Genomic DNA, 19226 nt, shown 5'->3' with positions numbered 1-19226 from the left:
AATGGGTACAGAAACCTGCTCTTTCTGGGTGAGAGTGGCATTGGTGGTTAATCAAACAGGGCACCTGGCAGCTCACTGAAGCAACCCGTGTCTCTGGAATGGTCACACAGGGGAGTTTCTTCAGCACTATAGTAGCCCAGATAGGAATGTAGAGGAGTACCTCTGGAGCCTCCCTCCTCCATATATCCAGCTAGTGGGATTTTCTGGGCAGGAAGAAGACAGAGGAGGAGTGTTATAACACCATGTGACAGTCTGTGTAAATTATAAGGGTGCATTTGAGCCTCTCTATTGTTGTGACTTTTGATGCAGATTTGGTGAAATCATGGGTAGTGGGTGGAGAAAACCCGCACAGCATGATCAGCCTAAGGTGGCCACAGTTGTGGAGGCCCCCATAAGTTCTGAGGTGGAGAGGCTCGAGTCTCTGCTTGAAGCTTTTGGAGACAGGGACAGGGAGAGCCTTGTGTCCTTTGTGCCACACAATGGGTGCTAGAGCACACACAGAAGGGGATGGAAGTTCCTTCTTGGTGTTATAGAAAGATAATTAGATAATTGGTTCTTGCAGTTAAGGAATAAATCTTGTGTGAATATTAAGAAAAGCTTTCTTGATGTATATAGATGTCCTCTGTTCTCCCCATAATTCCCTTTTCCACCCCCCACCCCCCCCGCTCTGTATTGTTACCATCAGACAGCCGGGATCGTCTTAGACAAGTAGAAAGAAGGTGTGCACATGTGTCCCTTACCTGGGGCAGCTGGGAATGGAAAAGCTTCTTGCTAAGGGGATGTGGCATGATAACACCTGACCTCCAACCAAGTTACAAGAAAGCAGTCTCTACCAATAAACGGCAAAGAAGAGCTGACTGACAGACTTTGGGAGGTGCCAGGGTTGGCTGAGGCAACCTCTCAAGAGTATAAAAGACTAAGCATCCGTCTTGAAGAGGAACTATGTGGGAGGCAGCCATGAAGGCAGTTCCCAGCACTGCAACATTTTCCTTATTTAGTCCTTTTTTGTTGTATTTGTCTTAAGGTTTAATAAACCTCTTAAAATTTTTAAAGTGAGCCGTTGTCTCTCACATACAAAAAGGGGTTTCACATGCCTTGAAGTGTTTGATGTGATGGGAAATTTCCCTGGTTTCTGTGAGAAGATGTCCGTGGCTGAGGTTGCACAGAACTGGGGGAAATTGTTTGGGCAGCCGAATTTTGCCAAGACAGTGCAAGAAGGTTGTTCCAGGATGGTTGGGCGACTCTAAGCTGATCTGCTTACTGGACAGGGTAATGGCCATCCTCAGCTCTGAGTGACACTCTTGCACTCAGTGTCTTTCATGAGCAGACATCTTCTGACATCAGGAAATATTTGAAGAAGTTTATGCCAGGGTGGCAGGCACCAGTACAGATGTGGGGTGGTTGTTCTGAAACAGAGTGAAAGTTTAACAGGATAAAAATCTATTTCAGATTTAGGTGAAATGTGCTGTTTTGAATTATTTAGTCTGTAGCTTGCTTGCATAGATGAAAGATGTTGTTTAGTCTGTTAACCCTGTGCTGTGCTTAAGCCTGCCTGTTCCTGTAAAAAGCCTGTGCTCACAAAGCTGTCTCAGCCAAGGAAAAAGAATGTGAATTTCCGAGCTGGAAAGAAAGATAAGGGGGTGCCCCTTGAACTTTGAAACAAAGATGAGAGCCAAAGCTGAAGATGGAGCAGAAGAACAGGATGACCCGGTGTTCTTTCTGTACAAGGACTGACGAAAAATACTAGCTGCAAGTGTAACACGAAACCAGTAAAATGAATATGCATAAAACTCTTGTGAAACTCTATGCATATGTACAAATAAGGGGGGTAAAAAAAAGGTTTGGAATTCTCAGGGGTGTGCATATCCTTCAGGGGGAACGATCCCCACATGCGTCCAGCGCTGCAATAAACACACCTGCTTTACAACTTTTACAAGTTGTGCAGTTAGATTTTTTTTCCGCAAATCATTTTGGCGAGCTAGCCAGAAGACTGTCTCGGTCCTCACAGGGGTGGAGGGGGGATGAACCTTCTAGGTGCGCGCCGGGATTTTCCCCGGAGGAGCTCTGCTCTGTCCCGGCTTGCCTCCTGTGGGGACAGTGAATGACCTGCTGGTGTGTGGATAAATGGTATGTGTATCAAAGGGCCGCAGGGGAGAGAGAGATAGGGCTGCTGGTGGGTTGCTCAGAGACGTCTGAGTGCACAGCCTTGTCCCTGTGCTTGCAGGCAGCCATCGGCTGAGAGCACAGTTTGTGGCAGAGGTCCCCTAATTGGTAGAGTGACTGGGGGGATTGGGGATGGGTTCATTTTCAATAAAGCCACCTCTAGCGACTCTGGGGGTGAGTTGAGTGAACCCAAACTTTGTGTGCTTGTGGTGTCCAGACATTTTGGTTAATGTTAATGTCTTTGTAATTGTGTGAGTGCTTGGTGTATGGCAAAGTGAGTGAGTGTACCATGGCATGTGGGGGGAAGTTCTACCTGTGTCTGAAGCAGCCGGGTGAAGCCCAGGGCACCGGCTGGGGCAGGCTGTGAGGGCAGGGAGCACCCTGCGGAGAAGTGGAACAAGTGGAGAAATGTGGGTGAGGACATGTATTGTGTTTAAAGGTGGTGATTTGTGTAGACTGCGCACATTTTAACTGTGGCTAGACGAACTCAGGGGGTTCCTCTGCCCCAGTGGCTTGGACTTGATCCCTGGGAGTTTGCGAATCCAGTAAATCACTGGATCCAGTTAATAATTTTACTGTGTGCTGTTATTTTGATTGTGTCCAGACTGTATGAAGACCAGCGGAAGCTGATATGGGCAGATGCTGAAGAGTTGTATGCTGTGTTGTGTTGAGAAAAGTGGGCACTTTGAGAGATACCCCCTTTCCCAGTGAGTTTGTGTGGTTCTTTCCCCTGCATTGTGGTAAATTGATTCTTGGGATTGTATGGTTGTGTTTCTGGAGATTTTAGGATTTTGTTTGCAACAAATGTAGCATTTTACGCCAAAAAACTACAGTATTGCGATTTATGTTTAACTGTGGTAAAACGAATTAAAGAAATTCCAGGATTTCCCCTCCCACAGAAGCTTAAGCTCTGACTCTTGTGAATTTGAGATATTTTGAGGTACGGGGGTGGGGGGCGGGGGGAGGGCCTGTGTTTGTGGTCATGTCAGAGTTTTTGCGGTAACAGGCACAGCCTTTTGCAAGGCAGCAAAGTGAGTGTCAGTGGAAACAATAGTTTAATTGAAGATTGCATTGCGTGGGAAGAGAACAGGAAAAGACTGAGATTTTGTAAAGCAGAGTTTAGGTGGAGGAGACCAAGAGAGGCACTTTGTCATTTGTGTTATTCTAAGGAAACAAAGGCTACTCAGAGATCTATGAGAATTTTAGTAGCAACCGGCCACAAGAAGCAAAGAAGTAATAGGGTGTTTGAATTATTAGAAAAGAAAGTTTCAAGTAATTTAAGAAACCCACCAAAAATAATTCAAGCTGAGTGTACTCAGCCTATTTTCATACCCCAAGACTTTGGATTATGGCAAAAAGTTTAGATGGAGTAGAAAGATGGGGGCTAAGAAAATGGAATTTTTAGTAGACATGGGGGCAACATACTCAGTGTTAAATAAAGCCTTGATGCCTATAACAGATGATTGTGTTATGATAAGGGGGCAACTGGCCAATCTGAAAAAGCATACTTTGCAAACCATCAAAATATTCATACGTTTTGGATATGCCCAACTCTCCAAAGGCCCTTTTAGGCAGGGATTTGTTGGAGCAGCTGGAAGCAAAGATCACATTTAAAGATGGGGAGATTATTTTGGAGGCATAGAATCAACAATATGTAGACATACTAAGCTTAATTTTAACAATTAGTGAAACTGAAATTGAAAATAAGGATGAAATTGACAAGAAAATAATGCATCTGGAGCTTCCTGGGGTATGGGCCTCTAACATACCCAGGAGGGCAGAGAATGCACCTCCTTGTGCAAGTTAAGGAAGACAACCAGTTAGGGTCAGGCAGTAAAAGCCTGATCTGCACCCAGTGGTGGCAAACCTATACACCTTGCTAACATGTTTGACACCTGAACTAACCTGGTTTACCATTTTAGATCCGAAATATGCCTTCTTTGCCTCCCTATCCATGAAGCCAGCCAGAAAATTTTTGCATTTGAATGGAAAAGCCCTAAAAGCAGGTGCAAAACCCAGTTCACATGGATAGTGTTGCCTCAAGGCCCTCAAGGCTTCAAAAATTCCCCCACTCTGTTTGGGGAACAACTAGCAAAAGATCTAGAGTCCTGGGAAGCTCCAAAGGAAGAAGGAAGGCTATTGCAGTATGTGGATGATCTTCTAGTGGCCACTCAGATGAGGGAAGCATGTGTGGCCTGGACAGTAAGGCTTTTGAATTTCCTAGGACTCCAAGGATACAGAGGATCAAAGAAAAAGGCCCAGGTAGTGAAACAGAAAGTTATCTACCTGGGGTACTGTCATGGTTTGACCCGGAAGGAGTGGGAATTCTGGGAAGCTGTGGTCAAACCAATGAAGGTTTTGGGTTTCATACTGACACCTGGTGTAGCCAGTGGGGTTTGGACACACCTCCGAGAATACACAGGGGTTAAAAGCAGGGCACTGCCCTGGCATTTCCTCTTTTTGGACATCGCGGCCGAGGAGTTCAGACCTCTCTCCCTCGCCCGGCCCGCTGCTGCTGGGCGGGGGAGGGGCCAGCCATGCGGTGAGGCCTGGGGCCGGGACAGAGATGGGCTTGAGGGGGCTTCGGGGGGGGCTTCGAGGATGGAAGGGTGGCGGAGCCCCAAGAGACATCGAGCCCTCGGGCAGCCAGCCCCCCCCCCCCCCCCCCCGGAGAGAGAGAGCCGGCGGCACCGAATGTGATGGCAGCCAGCCAGGAGGAGAAGGGGGGAGGGAGAGAGAGAGAGCCCGGCCGGCCGCAGCAGCAGCATGTGTGGGAGTATCATCTCCTCCCAGGACAGACAGAGACTGAAAACTTTTAACCCTTTCCTGCATGATTGGGGCCTTGCGAAAATGCTAATCCTCCTCGAAGCTGAATAAGAAGGGAGATGAGAGATGATATGAGATAAGGACCTTGGCCCGGAGTTTGTGGAGATGATTGGATGGGGAGAGATGATTTGGAGTGGCCTTTGGGCTGGACGTTTTCTTGTAGCCATGGACTCAGTTGTTCCTGTGACACAGACTGCATTTAGGGGAGGCAGTGCCTCAAAACCAGGAGGGTTCATTTGTGAGGACCCCCCGGCCCCAGGGGGTTGGAAATATATGGGGGGGACAGTTGTCCCAAAAGCAGAGACTGTGCCTTTTTGGAGTGAGACAAGGCATCCTTGAAAGACCACCCTAAAAGCAGCTCTGATCCATGTCTCGGTGGTGAGAGCACTGAGCATGGAAGGAACATGTCACAAGCGGCAAATGGACTTTCCGGGCGGTGCCAAAGTGACAAAGAAGCATCCGGGATTTCACTGTTTCCAGGAAAAGCCTATGGAACAAGAAGGACTCCTTTCCCTCTTCATGAACTGATGTTTGAGTATACTAAAGTGTCGTGCCGGACTGGGCAGTTGGTATTTTTGAGAGAATGTATTGGATTGGGAAAGTCAGGGAGTGGGGAGGAGGAAAAGTGGTTTTTGTAAGGTTTTCAATTTTTTTTTTTTCTTTTCCTTATAGTCTTTCCTATTTTTTCCTGTAGTTTAAGTAATAAAGTGGTCTTTATGTTTAAGTTAGAGCCTGTTTTGCTTATTCCTGGTCACATCTCACAGCAGACACCAGGGTGAGGAATTTTCATGGGGCACTGGCTCTGTGCCAGGCTCAAACCATGACAGGTACGAGGTGAGTGCTGGGCAACGGACTCTAGGGCAGGCTTGCAAGGAAGCCATAGGCCAAACCCCAAAACACCAGACAATAAGGGAACTCTGAACCTTCTTAGGCATGGCAGGGTGGTGCCGGCTCTGGGTTTATAATTATGGACTGCTCATCAGACCTCTCCATGCTCTTATTGCCAATGGAAACAGAGATCTCCAGTGAACAAAGGAAGCGACATGAGCCTTTTACCAGCTAAAGAGTGCCCCCATGTCAGCTCCAGCTTTGGGACTTCCAGATGTAAGTAAACCGTTCTTTCTTTTTCACCATGAAAAACAGGGACTTGCTCTGGCAATATTGGCTCCGCACTTGGGTCCACATGGAAGGGCAGTTGCTTACTTTTCCAAGCAACTAGATGCAACAGCCAAAGGATGGCCAAGTTTCCTCAGAGCTGTAGCAGCAGTTGTGCTGAATATTCAAGAGGCATGCAAGTTTACCCTGGGACAGAAAATGACTGTGCTAGTGTCCCACACAGTGTCCGCAGTACTGGAAGTAAAGGCGGCCACTGGCTTTCACCACAGAGATTCCTGAAACAGCAGGCCATCATGGTAGAGCAAGATGATGTGGAGATAGTGGTGACTAATATTGTCAACCCAGTTTCTTTTCTCAGTGAAAATCAAGGAGAAGCAGTACACCACGATTGCCTGGAGACTACTGAAGCTACCTACTCCAGCCGCCCAGACTTAAAGGACACTCCTTGGGACAGTGCAGAGACCTGGTTCACTGACGGGAGTAGCTACGTTGCCAGTGGAAAGCGGCATGCTGGATATGCAGTCACTACCTGCAGAGAGGTAATAGAATCCAGACCCTTACCAACAGGTACCTCTGCGCAAAAGGCCAAGATAATTGCACTGACCTGAGCCTTGGAAATGGCAAAAAGAAAGAGAATAAACATCTATACAGACTTGAGGTATGCATTTGGAGTTGTGCAGACTCATGGAGCCATCTGGAGAGAGAGGGGACTGCTGACCTCACCAGGAAAGAACATCAAACATGTGCAAGAGATAATCCAGCTGCTGGAACCAGTTCAGCTGCCTGAAAGGTAGCAATTGTGCATATTAAGGCACACCAGATAATGAGCTTAGAATTGGAGGTAGGAAATGAGCTGGCGGATAGAGAGTCAAAGAAAGCAGCGAGAGGTAATTATTGAAGGAGGTCTAATTCCAGATGGACAAATTTCCCTTGAAGGTGGGCCAGAATATAAAAAGAAAGGCAGAAAACTAATCAAAGATCAAAAAGGGACATGCAACCAAGAGGGGTGGGTTACCACTGAAGGGAAGCTGGTAATCCCTTCCTGTTTGTTGTGGTCACTAGTAAGGGAGGAGCACCAGAAAACACACTGGGGAGTAGAAGCCCTTAATGCCTATTTGATTGAAAGAATTGTTGCCTGGAATTTATGTGCCACTATTGCTCAAGTGACCCAACAGTGAGATCTTTGCCTCCAGACTAACAACAAGAACACCCCAAGGCCAAAACTTGCCCAGATTGGGAGGGGCCATGGACCTGGACAGCAGTGGTATATGGACTTTTCAGAACTCCCAAGGAAAGAGGGGTATTGGTATTTATTAGTATTGACAGATACATTTTCATGGTGGCCAGAAGCATTCCCCACCAGAACTATCAAGGCTCAAGAGGTGACCAGGGTATTATTACAAGAAATAATACCACACTTCAGAGTTCCAGCCACAATATCCTCAGATAGAGGATCACATTTCATTTCCCGGATAGTACAACAGATCAGTAGCCACCTGGGCACAGATTGGGAACTTCATACTCCATACCATCCCTAATCGAGCAGCCACGTGGAGAAAATGAATCATTTTAATCTACCCTGGCCCCAAGCTCTTCCACTGGCACTGATATGAATTTGAACTAAAACTAGAGCCAAAGAAAGACTGAGTGTCCCTTTGATATTCTTTATGGAATTCCATATGGAATACAAAAGGGGATGTCCACCCACACTGGGGAGGTAACATTAGCCAACTATATGGTGCCTTAAGTAAACAGCTCAGAGAAATTGAAAAACGTGTGGCTGGAACTTGGAGCAGGCAGCTAGATGGACCAGTACATAAAATGCAGCCTGGGGATTATGTATATGTTAAGTCTCTTACAGAGAAGACTTTGGTACCACAGTGGGAAGGACCATTCCAGGTGCTTCCCACCACCTTCACTGCAGTCAAGATCAAGGAGCAGAACGCCTAGATCCACCACTCTCAAGTGAAGAACACCCCAGAAGCTCCGTGGAAAGTTACATCAAGAGACAATGAACTAAGATTATAACTTACTTGGGCAAAATGAGTATATTGCGGCCGGGGTTAATGTAATTTCATTTACAGAATTGTTTTGTGTATAATTGTAATTGGAGTTTGGGATTAGAGAGTACTTCTATCCAAAGCGATGCTGAATGGCCTTGGTCCCAGGCTTTTAATCAGTCTACTGGATCCATGGCAGAACCTTCTGAGATAAGATTTAAACCTATCCACTGTAGTAATCCTTGGGAATCAGATATATGAGGAGCAGGAGTGGCAGGAATAGGAACTGTGGACACTTCAAGGGATCAGAGGAGAAGAAATCAGGGCAGGAAGCCGGGTGGTCCGTGGGACCACTCATGAGAGACCAAATCAAATTAGTGTTTCAGCCTCTCCTGTGTACAGGCACCAGGAGGTTTGGGATAGCCCAAGTAAATCAGACTGTTTGTGTAATTTCACATTAATACAGCCTGTAGAAGTGATTTGTCCTTGGGCTCATGATGCTCTCGGGCTCTCATTTAAATTTAAAATAGATGCTATACCTTTTGCAACGGCAAGACCTCATACAACCTAAAGTATATGAAATCGGCCCATACGTTGTGAGGAATATGGGTCAACGGCAGCTGTTATTTAATCCAGAGTGGTCTCTCAAATGTGTTGAATTGCCAATGCAAATTAACATCTCAGAAAACCAACTAGCCTGCTCCTCTTTCCTAAGGACATCCTTTGAGGGCCGGACAACGTAGTTCCAGAGACAAGTACACCTCCGGAGCAGAGTAAGAAGGGATCTAACTGGGATAATAGGGACAGGATTGGGAGTTTTAAATGGAATTGATTCAGAAATACTGATGAATAAACTGGCCACTGCAGCAGGTGTTCTAGCAAAATTGAAGCAGCTTTTACAGTCATCTCTATTGGTGTTAGGAACTAGCCAGTGGCAGATTTCAAAAGTACTGCCAAAGTGGGAAAAGGCTGGGGACCAAGACCACAAGTTAATAGTAGAAGCCCCTAGTATAGTTCAACATAATGTGTCTTTAGCTTTCAGTTGTATACAAGCACAGTTATGGATGTAGGCAACAGCATCTCTGATTGTACAGGAAAGGGGTGAAGGTGATTTTCCAGCTGAAATTAGATTGTCTGGGATAATGTGATTGATTTTGAAAATAAGTCCTGGTGGACTACGATAAATTTTACCTATGATCCTGCTTCTAAAGTGGCCACTGCCTTTATGCTTACTATACGTAAGGCCACTGTTTATGTTATCCACCTCGTCATTGCACTAGGATTAAATTATTAAAAAGTGGTACTCCACCCCTCAGAACATGGGGTGTGGGCACGAAAGGTGAATGAAAAGTGGCAAACAGTAAACTTAGAATCTTGTGCTGCTAGGGAACAACTAGGATTCATTTGTGAAAGCAATACTATTATTGCTCAAGATGTGAATGTTGACAATGAACAAAGTATTTGCCATTTCGAGATTCATCCAGTTATCTTGACTTTACCTGAAAAAGACAGGTAAAAAAATGCCTTCAACAAGCCTACCCCATGGCATTCGATGATCCCTTACCATTCCCCCCCGTCCCCACCAAACAGTATCAAAGTGTGATTGAAAAGGGCAAAAATTTTACCACAAATTTGAACAGTTTGCAGATGATTTGTTAATTAACAAGTTGAGATAAGATCTTTCCCTTCCTGTGGTAACCCTCAGACAAACCAGCACACCAAGCTGCAGTTTGTGTCTCTGCAGCTGGCTCTTTGATTGCTCCGTCCCTCCATTGCCACGCTTATTCAGCCCTCTCATCTTCCACAAATCCTCCCTTTCCCTGCCCTCGTCTCCTCCCACATATGGAGCCAAGCCCAGGCATCATTTCCCCCTGGCTCACAGGCTGGCCGTGCCTGTGAACAGCCTTGGTGTTGCAGATGCTGTTGGCCCACTCACCTTGGCCTTCCACGGCATTCCTGGTGCACTTTCCTAGGGCTCCTGCCAGCTTCCTCTCCCCAGAATGACCCCAGCTCTTCCTTTGAGTATCTGTGAAGTGGCACCTCAATCCCCCTTTGCTGCCTGTGAAATCTGGCTCTGCCTAAGGGCACTGGCACTTCAGTCAGGAGCCAGGAGTTTCCCTTGTCATGCTTGGGAGTTTCCCAGATGTGTTCCCTTAGCCCAGGCTCTCACCAGGCCCTAAATTAGCAGCCCATGTGCATTGGAGCACATGCACCCCCAGTGTATCTGCTTTTTTCCTATCCTCTTCCAAGGCTTGAGGTAGCAGGTTCCTCCAGGCCATGGTGGCTCAGAGCACTGTCCTCTCTGACCAGGCACTTTGGAGCTCTTTGGAGCCACTGTGTCCCTTTGTGCCCCCAGGCTTGTTGTGCAGGTGCTGAGCATGGCACTTCTTGTCTTACCCAGGAGTTGGAATTGCACTGAAAAGATGGCTCCCTGTGACCAAAGGTAATTTTATTTCAACAACTAAATGAACTCCAGTGTGTGTGTGTGTGCACAAAGGCGAGAAGTGTGGTCAGGACAGTGCAGGGTTTGGACCCTGAGGCTGCCTTTGGATCATCAGGCATTGCCCCAGAAGGAAATGGTTGTGGTGCACTGCAGCCTGCCCTGGTTCCTGCCTGCTTCTGCTGTTCAAGGAGCACTTTTAACTGCGTTTAGACGCATATTGTAATCAATCCAGTTATAGAAGTGCTGAACGGAGGTGTAGACTCCAGGCTGCTTTGGTCTGGCACAGCCTTTTCCCCAGCTGGTGATTCCAATGACCCACCAGTAGGCAGCGTTGTTGTCCTGGCACATGAGGGGACCACCGCTGTCACCCTGCAGCAGAGCACAGAGGATTAAGGTGGTGTTGGTGGCACCTGCCAGCACTGTCAGGTGCTGTCCCCTTCTCTCTCACAGCCCCTGCCAGAGCTCTATTCTGGGCAGAGAAAAGCTCTGCTCAGAGGCTGGAGCCTCCAGAAGCTTGGCTGTGAATGGCATGGGTTCGTGTAAGGTAGGGCTCTCTCTATCCTATCTGCACAGGACTCCTGGATGTGCAGAGCATGGAACTTTGGCACCTGGACCTCTTCACTGCCAAGAGCACTAGCTGGGCTTTCTGGGCTTTCTGTCACAAGGGGAGGCCTGGGCAGGCAGGTGTGGACGGGCAGTGTGTGGGGAGCCCCCACAGCAGTCAGGGGGAGCTGGGGCTGGGAGGGTGACTGAGTGGCCGGGCAAAGCAGGCCCTGGCCTGTGTTGGGGTGGTGCTTCCCTGGCTGCTGGTGCTGCTGGGGGCTGAATGGCTCATGGCGTGCTCCTACCTTGCAGGAATCAATGGTGCCCTCTGGGTAACCAGCACACAAGTTGTAGGAATAGACTGCTCCTGAGTACCAGTCACTGCTGTTGCAGACCTGGAGATCGATGAGCTGGACCTTGGCCTGCTGAAGGTGAGCAGGTTGATCTACACCTGTGAGCAGAGAAAGGAATAAGCCCCCAGCAGCTCCATGCTGGTTCTGCTTCTCTGTCAGACGAATCCCTTCCCTAGGGGCACCCCTTCTCTGCAGGGATTTATGTTCTGCAGCCTGGCTTTGGCCTCTGCTGTGGGGAAGCCCAAAACCTATCTCCAGTGTGCTGAATGGGCACAGAAGTCACTCTTGGAACTCACTTCTTGCAGTAGTGGCCCCCCAGCCAGCAACCCAGCAGTTTCTCAGCTCTGAGACTCTTAGGGTGGGTTCAGCCAGACAGGCCAGCTGGACGTAGGCACTGCACAGGACAGGACGCTCCAATTGAATCAGCGCAATGTCGTAGCTCATGTCTTTACGCCTGTAGTCGCGGTGCATCACCACCTTCTTGACATTGCGCACTTGTGCCCCAGGGCCAAGCTGATACAAGTTGGTGGCCCCAATCACCACATACAGCAGGCTGAAGTTACTGGAATGGAGATGGAGAGAGAGATGAGAGGGAGTCACAGCAGCCCAGCAGTTGCTAGACCTCGGCTTGGAAAGGCACAGAGGGAGGAGTGCTCTGGCAGGTGAGAGTGCTCTCGCACATCTTAGGCTGGGGGAATGTCGAGCTGGAGGCTGCTAGGAAGAATTGGCACGAGCCCAGGCTTCTCCTGAGCACTGTGGCAGCCTGGCTGCCTGAGAGGAAAGGGGATGAGAGTGGCAGGTGGCACTGCTGGCAGGGCACCTGCTGGTGTTGTGGAGATGTCCCCATTCCCTGCCCCTTCTTACTCAAACTTGTCGAAGCAGTGGGCTGCTGTGAGGACCCAATCTCCAGTGATGAGGGAACCTCCACACCAATGTTTTGTGCCTGGTACCCATGGGTGCTGGATGCTGATGAGCCAGGGCCATTCTGCTACTGCGGAACCAGCACCACCCACGATGCGTGTCATGCCGTAGTCATAAACCACATTGCCGTAGGAATAAGCCACAGGTCGGTACCCACAGCTCCCTCTGCAAGCAGAAAGTCATTTCCATGGTGCTTCATGGCCTGCTGTGGCTCAGGCTGAAGCTCAGCCCTCTGCCCTCCCCACAAGCCTTGCACGCACAGCAGGCCATGGGGTGTGTGTCTGTCCGTGCCAGCACCTGGCCGCTGGCAAGGAACTGAGGCTTCCCATGGTGGGTGGGAAGCTGCGGCCTGGCCATGGGGGACGGGTGGGTCCCCTCCAGGGAAGGCCGCAAGTGTTGCCATGGCTCCTTCCCTGGGCCTGGGCCCGCTTACCCGCAGGTGTACTGGCTCTGTGCCAGGCCGGCCATGGTCAGCAGGACGAAGAGGCCGAGCCAATTCATGTCTGCCAGAGGCATGAGTCAGCTGCAAGCACTGAGAGCTCCGTGCAGCAGCACAGTCACAGCCGCACTGCCCGCAGCAGCTGTGCTGCCCGTGGTGCCCTTGGTCCTGGCGCTGATGTCACAGACGGGTGGGTTCCATGTTCTGAGCACTGAGGGGTTCTGTGGCACAGGGCCCACTGGGGGAGGGGCAACATGGAATCAGTGAGCCAAGGAATGGTTTGTGCAGGAAGGGACCTTGAAGATCACATAGCTCCAACCTGCTACCATGGGCAGGGAGGGATAGCTTGCACTAGACCCATAGTGTGCACAGCCTGGCTCAGAAGCTGTCCTTGAACACTTTGAGGGATGGGGCATTGAAGTACTAAGTCCTGATCAACAGGCCCTCACTAAGGCCAGAACAACAGGCCTTGACCAAGAGTTGGCCTCTGGATGAGTCTTCCAACCAGATGATGTTGATGTTCACTCACCGGCAAAACATGGATTTACCTTTCCATACTTAGAGACTGGACAAGGCCCTGTCTTCTTTGGGGGTGTAGGATCACAAGCAACCCCCTGGATTCCACCTGAAGCCCTCCAAGGCCTTGGGGGATTCCCAGTAGGAGACTGAAAAAACATGTTACTGCACTAGAAGTCTTGGTATCTTGTTTATTCAATGGTATAAAAACAGGGACCTCTCACAGGCAGTCAGTAACCTCGCTGACTGTAGGGGAAGGTACCTGCAGGATTTCCCAGTTGCTGTCAGTGGTTCCCAGTCCTTCACTATGACAGTGGCTTCCACCCAGTTGATGGGCAGGCCTGGATGATGGTCAAGGGTTAGGGTAACTTGTGATGTGTCTTTCTTCATCACTGTAGGCAGTTGTTTATAGTAATGATTAGCTGCATTACATAGTTTATCCTTTCACAATTCTTTGCTAATTATTTGATGTCCTGCTTACTTTTGCAATCCTTTGCAGGTTTGAATTTTATAAATTACATTTATTCCTGAAGTTGGTGTCTGTGTCTTCTGTGCTGACCTTGCCTATATGAAAAAGAGGTATCCACAGCTGCTCTGGGTAACCCATGCCAGTATATCAGCAAGAATTCCTCAAATTCTTCACAGTCAAGAATTCCTTCATATGATCTCAGCTGAAGCTACCCTCTGTCACTGTAAAGCCATTGTCCCTTGTCCTTTTAGGACCTGCCCTTGTAAGAAGGCTCTCTGCTGCTTTCTTAGGCCCCTCTTCCTGCAGGATGAGGCTGTGCAGTCCCTGGGGCAGGCAGCAGCTGAGGAATCCATTTGGGGCAGGGAGCTGGGTGTGCAGCTGCAGTGCCAGCTGCAGATTGAGCTCTGGCTGGCAGGAGCCTGGGAACAGAGGCTGTGTGCATCCTTCGCATAACAGAGGGCACAGGGAGCAGGGCAGGGGAATGAACACTTTTTGGAGTTTGGGATTTCTTTTCCTCTCCTTTTCATTTCTCTCAGGGAATTTTCTCCCATTTGTTGCCTAAGAGATGGGAACAACAGATACTTAAGAGAGATAAAAGATATAGCCAAGGAGGAGTGGGAAGGGTGCAGTTTGCTACTGTCGCTGAGCAGTGAAGTTCTCTTGGAAGTGTAGAGATACTGTGAGATTTTGCCTGGGGTTGAGAGGCTAGGCTCAGCTCCTCACTCTCTCTCACTCTCAGGGTCGGAGGGGAACAGTTTGGTTTGCTGCTGCTGCTGTGGGGTGAATTTGCTGCCACAGCAGAATTCTGTCCTGTACTGCTTTTCTCCTTTCAGTGGGTAAGCTTCTGCTTGCAAGAGCAGCTGTTGAACTGGGACCTTTCCAATGCCCAACCTCATTGAGAAGGCAATCCTGACTCCTTCCCCCTTCCCAGAGGGCATCTCCCAGCAGCTTGTGGCTGCTGCTTGTGGTAGCCTGGCAGCCAGTGCCCAGCTGTGCTATTTGAAGCCAATGATTTAGGCTTTTTTACTACACATTAACCTGACACTCCATGCCTGCCAAAACACTGAGCGGTTTCTAGCACGGCTCTGGAATCTTTGCTACACTTTGTAACTCCGGGATGGGGCTGCCTCTGCTGTTCCAGTCTGTTTCTCCAAAGTTCCTGCTGCAGTCCATTCAGCTTTCCGAGTGGCACTGAGACCAGCTGCTTCCTGTGAGTTTCGAAAGGAAGCCACTTCTCCATCTCTTCCGCCATTACCGTGTGGAGCGAGGCGGCGGAGCTCGCGCCACAGCGCCCCCTGCAGCCGTGGGGGAATCAGCGCACCCGCCCTGCCTGGCCGGGAGCCACCAGCGCCCCTGCTGGCCGTGACTGGAACTGCACTGAAGGGGAAGTTCCTGCGGCCGCGAGAAGGCCGGGACTGGGTTTCTGTTTCTGTCCTGCTTGTTGTTGCTGCTGTTGTTGTTCTTTGTTTGCCTTGTTATACATACTAGTAAAGAACTATTATTCCTGTTCTCACATCTTTGCCTGAAAACCCAGTAATTTCAAAGTTATAATAATTTGTAGGGAAGGGGGCCACATTTTCCATTCCAAAGGAGGTTCTCGCCTTCCTTGGCCAACACCTGTCCTTTAAACCAGGACAACACTGAGAGCTGCAGTAGGAGCCAGTGGCTCTTTGTGGAATGAGGCATCTGCAACTCTACTGACAGAACCTCAGGGTAGAATGGGTACAGAAACCTGCTCTTTCTGGGTGAGAGTGGCATTGGTGGTTAATCAAACAGGGCACCTGGCAGCTCACTGAAGCAACCCGTGTCTCTGGAATGGTCACACAGGGGAGTTTCTTCAGCACTATAGTAGCCCAGATAGGAATGTAGAGGAGTACCTCTGGAGCCTCCCTCCTCCATATATCCAGCTAGTGGGATTTTCTGGGCAGGAAGAAGACAGAGGAGGAGTGTTATAACACCATGTGACAGTCTGTGTAAATTATAAGGGTGCATTTGAGCCTCTCTATTGTTGTGACTTTTGATGCAGATTTGGTGAAATCATGGGTAGTGGGTGGAGAAAACCCGCACAGCATGATCAGCCTAAGGTGGCCACAGTTGTGGAGGCCCCCATAAGTTCTGAGGTGGAGAGGCTCGAGTCTCTGCTTGAAGCTTTTGGAGACAGGGACAGGGAGAGCCTTGTGTCCTTTGTGCCACACAATGGGTGCTAGAGCACACACAGAAGGGGATGGAAGTTCCTTCTTGGTGTTATAGAAAGATAATTAGATAATTGGTTCTTGCAGTTAAGGAATAAATCTTGTGTGAATATTAAGAAAAGCTTTCTTGATGTATATAGATGTCCTCTGTTCTCCCCATAATTCCCTTTTCCACCCCCACCCCCCCCGCTCTGTATTGTTACCATCAGACAGCCGGGATCGTCTTAGACAAGTAGAAAGAAGGTGTGCACATGTGTCCCTTACCTGGGGCAGCTGGGAATGGAAAAGCTTCTTGCTAAGGGGATGTGGCATGATAACACCTGACCTCCAACCAAGTTACAAGAAAGCAGTCTCTACCAATAAACGGCAAAGAAGAGCTGACTGACAGACTTTGGGAGGTGCCAGGGTTGGCTGAGGCAACCTCTCAAGAGTATAAAAGACTAAGCATCCGTCTTGAAGAGGAACTATGTGGGAGGCAGCCATGAAGGCAGTTCCCAGCACTGCAACATTTTCCTTATTTAGTCCTTTTTTGTTGTATTTGTCTTAAGGTTTAATAAACCTCTTAAAATTTTTAAAGTGAGCCGTTGTCTCTCACATACAAAAAGGGGTTTCACATGCCTTGAAGTGTTTGATGTGATGGGAAATTTCCCTGGTTTCTGTGAGAAGATGTCCGTGGCTGAGGTTGCACAGAACTGGGAGAAATTGTTTGGGCAGCCGAATTTTGCCAAGACAGTGCAAGAAGGTTGTTCCAGGATGGTTGGGCGACTCTAAGCTGATCTGCTTACTGGACAGGGTAATGGCCATCCTCAGCTCTGAGTGACACTCTTGCACTCAGTGTCTTTCATGAGCAGACATCTTCTGACATCAGGAAATATCTGAAGAAGTTTATGCCAGGGTGGCAGGCACCAGTACAGATGTGGGGTGGTTGTTCTGAAACAGAGTGAAAGTTTAACAGGATAAAAATCTATTTCAGATTTAGGTGAAATGTGCTGTTTTGAATTATTTAGTCTGTAGCTTGCTTGCATAGATGAAAGATGTTGTTTAGTCTGTTAACCCTGTGCTGTGCTTAAGCCTGCCTGTTCCTGTAAAAAGCCTGTGCTCACAAAGCTGTCTCAGCCAAGGAAAAAGAATGTGAATTTCCGAGCTGGAAAGCAAGATAAGGGGGTGCCCCTTGAACTTTGAAACAAAGATGAGAGCCAAAGCTGAAGATGGAGCAGAAGAACAGGATGACCCGGTGTTCTTTCTGTACAAGGACTGACGAAAAATACTAGCTGCAAGTGTAACACGAAACCAGTAAAATGAATATGCATAAAACTCTTGTGAAACTCTATGCATATGTACAAATAAGGGGGGTAAAAAAAAGGTTTGGAATTCTCAGGGGTGTGCATATCCTTCAGGGGGAACGATCCCCACATGCGTCCAGCGCTGCAATAAACACACCTGCTTTACAACTTTTACAAGTTGTGCAGTTAGATTTTTTTCCGCAAATCATTTTGGCGAGCTAGCCAGAAGACTGTCTCGGTCCTCACAGGGGTGGAGGGGGGATGAACCTCCTAGGTGCGCGCCGGGATTTTCCCCGGAGGAGCTCTGCTCTGTCCCGGCTTGCCTCCTGTGGGGACAGTGAATGACCTGCTGGTGTGTGGATAAATGGTATGTGTATCAAAGGGCCGCAGGGGAGAGAGAGATAGGGCTGCTGGTGGGTTGCTCAGAGACGTCTGAGTGCACAGCCTTGTCCCTGTGCTTGCAGGCAGCCATCGGCTGAGAGCACAGTTTGTGGCAGAGGTCCCCTAATTGGTAGAGTGACTGGGGGGATTGGGGATGGGTTCATTTTCAATAAAGCCACCTCTAGCGACTCTGGGGGTGAGTTGAGTGAACCCAAACTTTGTGTGCTTGTGGTGTCCAGACATTTTGGTTAATGTTAATGTCTTTGTAATTGTGTGAGTGCTTGGTGTATGGCAAAGTGAGTGAGTGTACCATGGCATGTGGGGGGAAGTTCTACCTGTGTCTGAAGCAGCCGGGTGAAGCCCAGGGCACCGGCTGGGGCAGGCTGTGAGGGCAGGGAGCACCCTGCGGAGAAGTGGAACAAGTGGAGAAATGTGGGTGAGGACATGTATTGTGTTTAAAGGTGGTGATTTGTGTAGACTGCGCACATTTTAACTGTGGCTAGACGAACTCAGGGGGTTCCTCTGCCCCAGTGGCTTGGACTTGATCCCTGGGAGTTTGCGAATCCAGTAAATCACTGGATCCAGTTAATAATTTTACTGTGTGCTGTTATTTTGATTGTGTCCAGACTGTATGAAGACCAGCGGAAGCTGATATGGGCAGATGCTGAAGAGTTGTATGCTGTGTTGTGTTGAGAAAAGTGGGCACTTTGAGAGATACCCCCTTTCCCAGTGAGTTTGTGTGGTTCTTTCCCTGCATTGTGGTAAATTGATTCTTGGGATTGTATGGTTGTGTTTCTGGAGATTTTAGGATTTTGTTTGCAACAAATGTAGCATTTTACGCCAAAAAACTACAGTATTGCGATTTATGTTTAACTGTGGTAAAACGAATTAAAGAAATTCCAGGATTTCCCCTCCCACAGAAGCTTAAGCTCTGACTCTTGTGAATTTGAGATATTTTGAGGTACGGGGGTGGGGGGCGGGGGGAGGGCCTGTGTTTGTGGTCATGTCAGAGTTTTTGCGGTAACAGGCACAGCCTTTTGCAAGGCAGCAAAGTGAGTGTCAGTGGAAACAATAGTTTAATTGAAGATTGCATTGCGTGGGAAGAGAACAGGAAAAGACTGAGATTTTGTAAAGCAGAGTTTAGGTGGAGGAGACCAAGAGAGGCACTTTGTCATTTGTGTTATTCTAAGGAAACAAAGGCTACTCAGAGATCTATGAGAATTTTAGTAGCAACCGGCCACAAGAAGCAAAGAAGTAATAGGGTGTTTGAATTATTAGAAAAGAAAGTTTCAAGTAATTTAAGAAACCCACCAAAAATAATTCAAGCTGAGTGTACTCAGCCTATTTTCATACCCCAAGACTTTGGATTATGGCAAAAAGTTTAGATGGAGTAGAAAGATGGGGGCTAAGAAAATGGAATTTTTAGTAGACATGGGGGCAACATACTCAGTGTTAAATAAAGCCTTGATGCCTATAACAGATGATTGTGTTATGATAAGGGGGCAACTGGCCAATCTGAAAAAGCATACTTTGCAAACCATCAAAATATTCATACGTTTTGGATATGCCCAACTCTCCAAA

At 48.4% G+C, this 19226-nt stretch overlaps 1 protein-coding gene across 1 annotated transcript; it reads right to left on the bottom strand.

Moving 5' to 3' along the window:
* Nucleotides 1-10571: 10571 nt before the first annotated feature.
* On the bottom strand, nt 10572-12914 carry LOC135444997 (acrosin-like). Its single transcript, XM_064707035.1, has 5 exons — nt 12799-12914; nt 12309-12530; nt 11741-12006; nt 11397-11542; nt 10572-10917 (listed from the first exon to the last, which is right to left on the bottom strand). Exons 1-5 carry the CDS (start codon nt 12879-12881, stop codon nt 10732-10734), a joined length of 903 nt encoding a protein of 300 aa, XP_064563105.1. The 5' UTR covers nt 12882-12914; the 3' UTR covers nt 10572-10731.
* Between the last annotated feature and the right edge of the window lie 6312 nt (nt 12915-19226).

Source organism: Zonotrichia leucophrys, chromosome 3, assembly GCF_028769735.1.
Source record: "Zonotrichia leucophrys gambelii isolate GWCS_2022_RI chromosome 3, RI_Zleu_2.0, whole genome shotgun sequence".
Classification (NCBI taxonomy): Eukaryota; Metazoa; Chordata; class Aves; order Passeriformes; family Passerellidae; genus Zonotrichia; species Zonotrichia leucophrys.
Note: the sequence above shows the minus strand (reverse complement) of the source record. Positions and strands in the feature narration are given on the sequence as shown.

Coding starts and splice junctions, on each gene's coding strand:
- LOC135444997 (XM_064707035.1), bottom strand. CDS start 12,881: ATGCCTCTGGCAGACATGAATTGGCTCGGCCTCTTCGTCCTGCTGACC. Junction 12,007..12,308: donor CACTGCTTCGACAAGTTTGA/GTAAGAAGGGGC, acceptor TCTCCATTCCAG/TAACTTCAGCCTGCTGTATG. Junction 10,918..11,396: donor GCACCATTGATTCCTGCAAG/GTAGGAGCACGC, acceptor GCTCTGCTGCAG/GGTGACAGCGGTGGTCCCCT.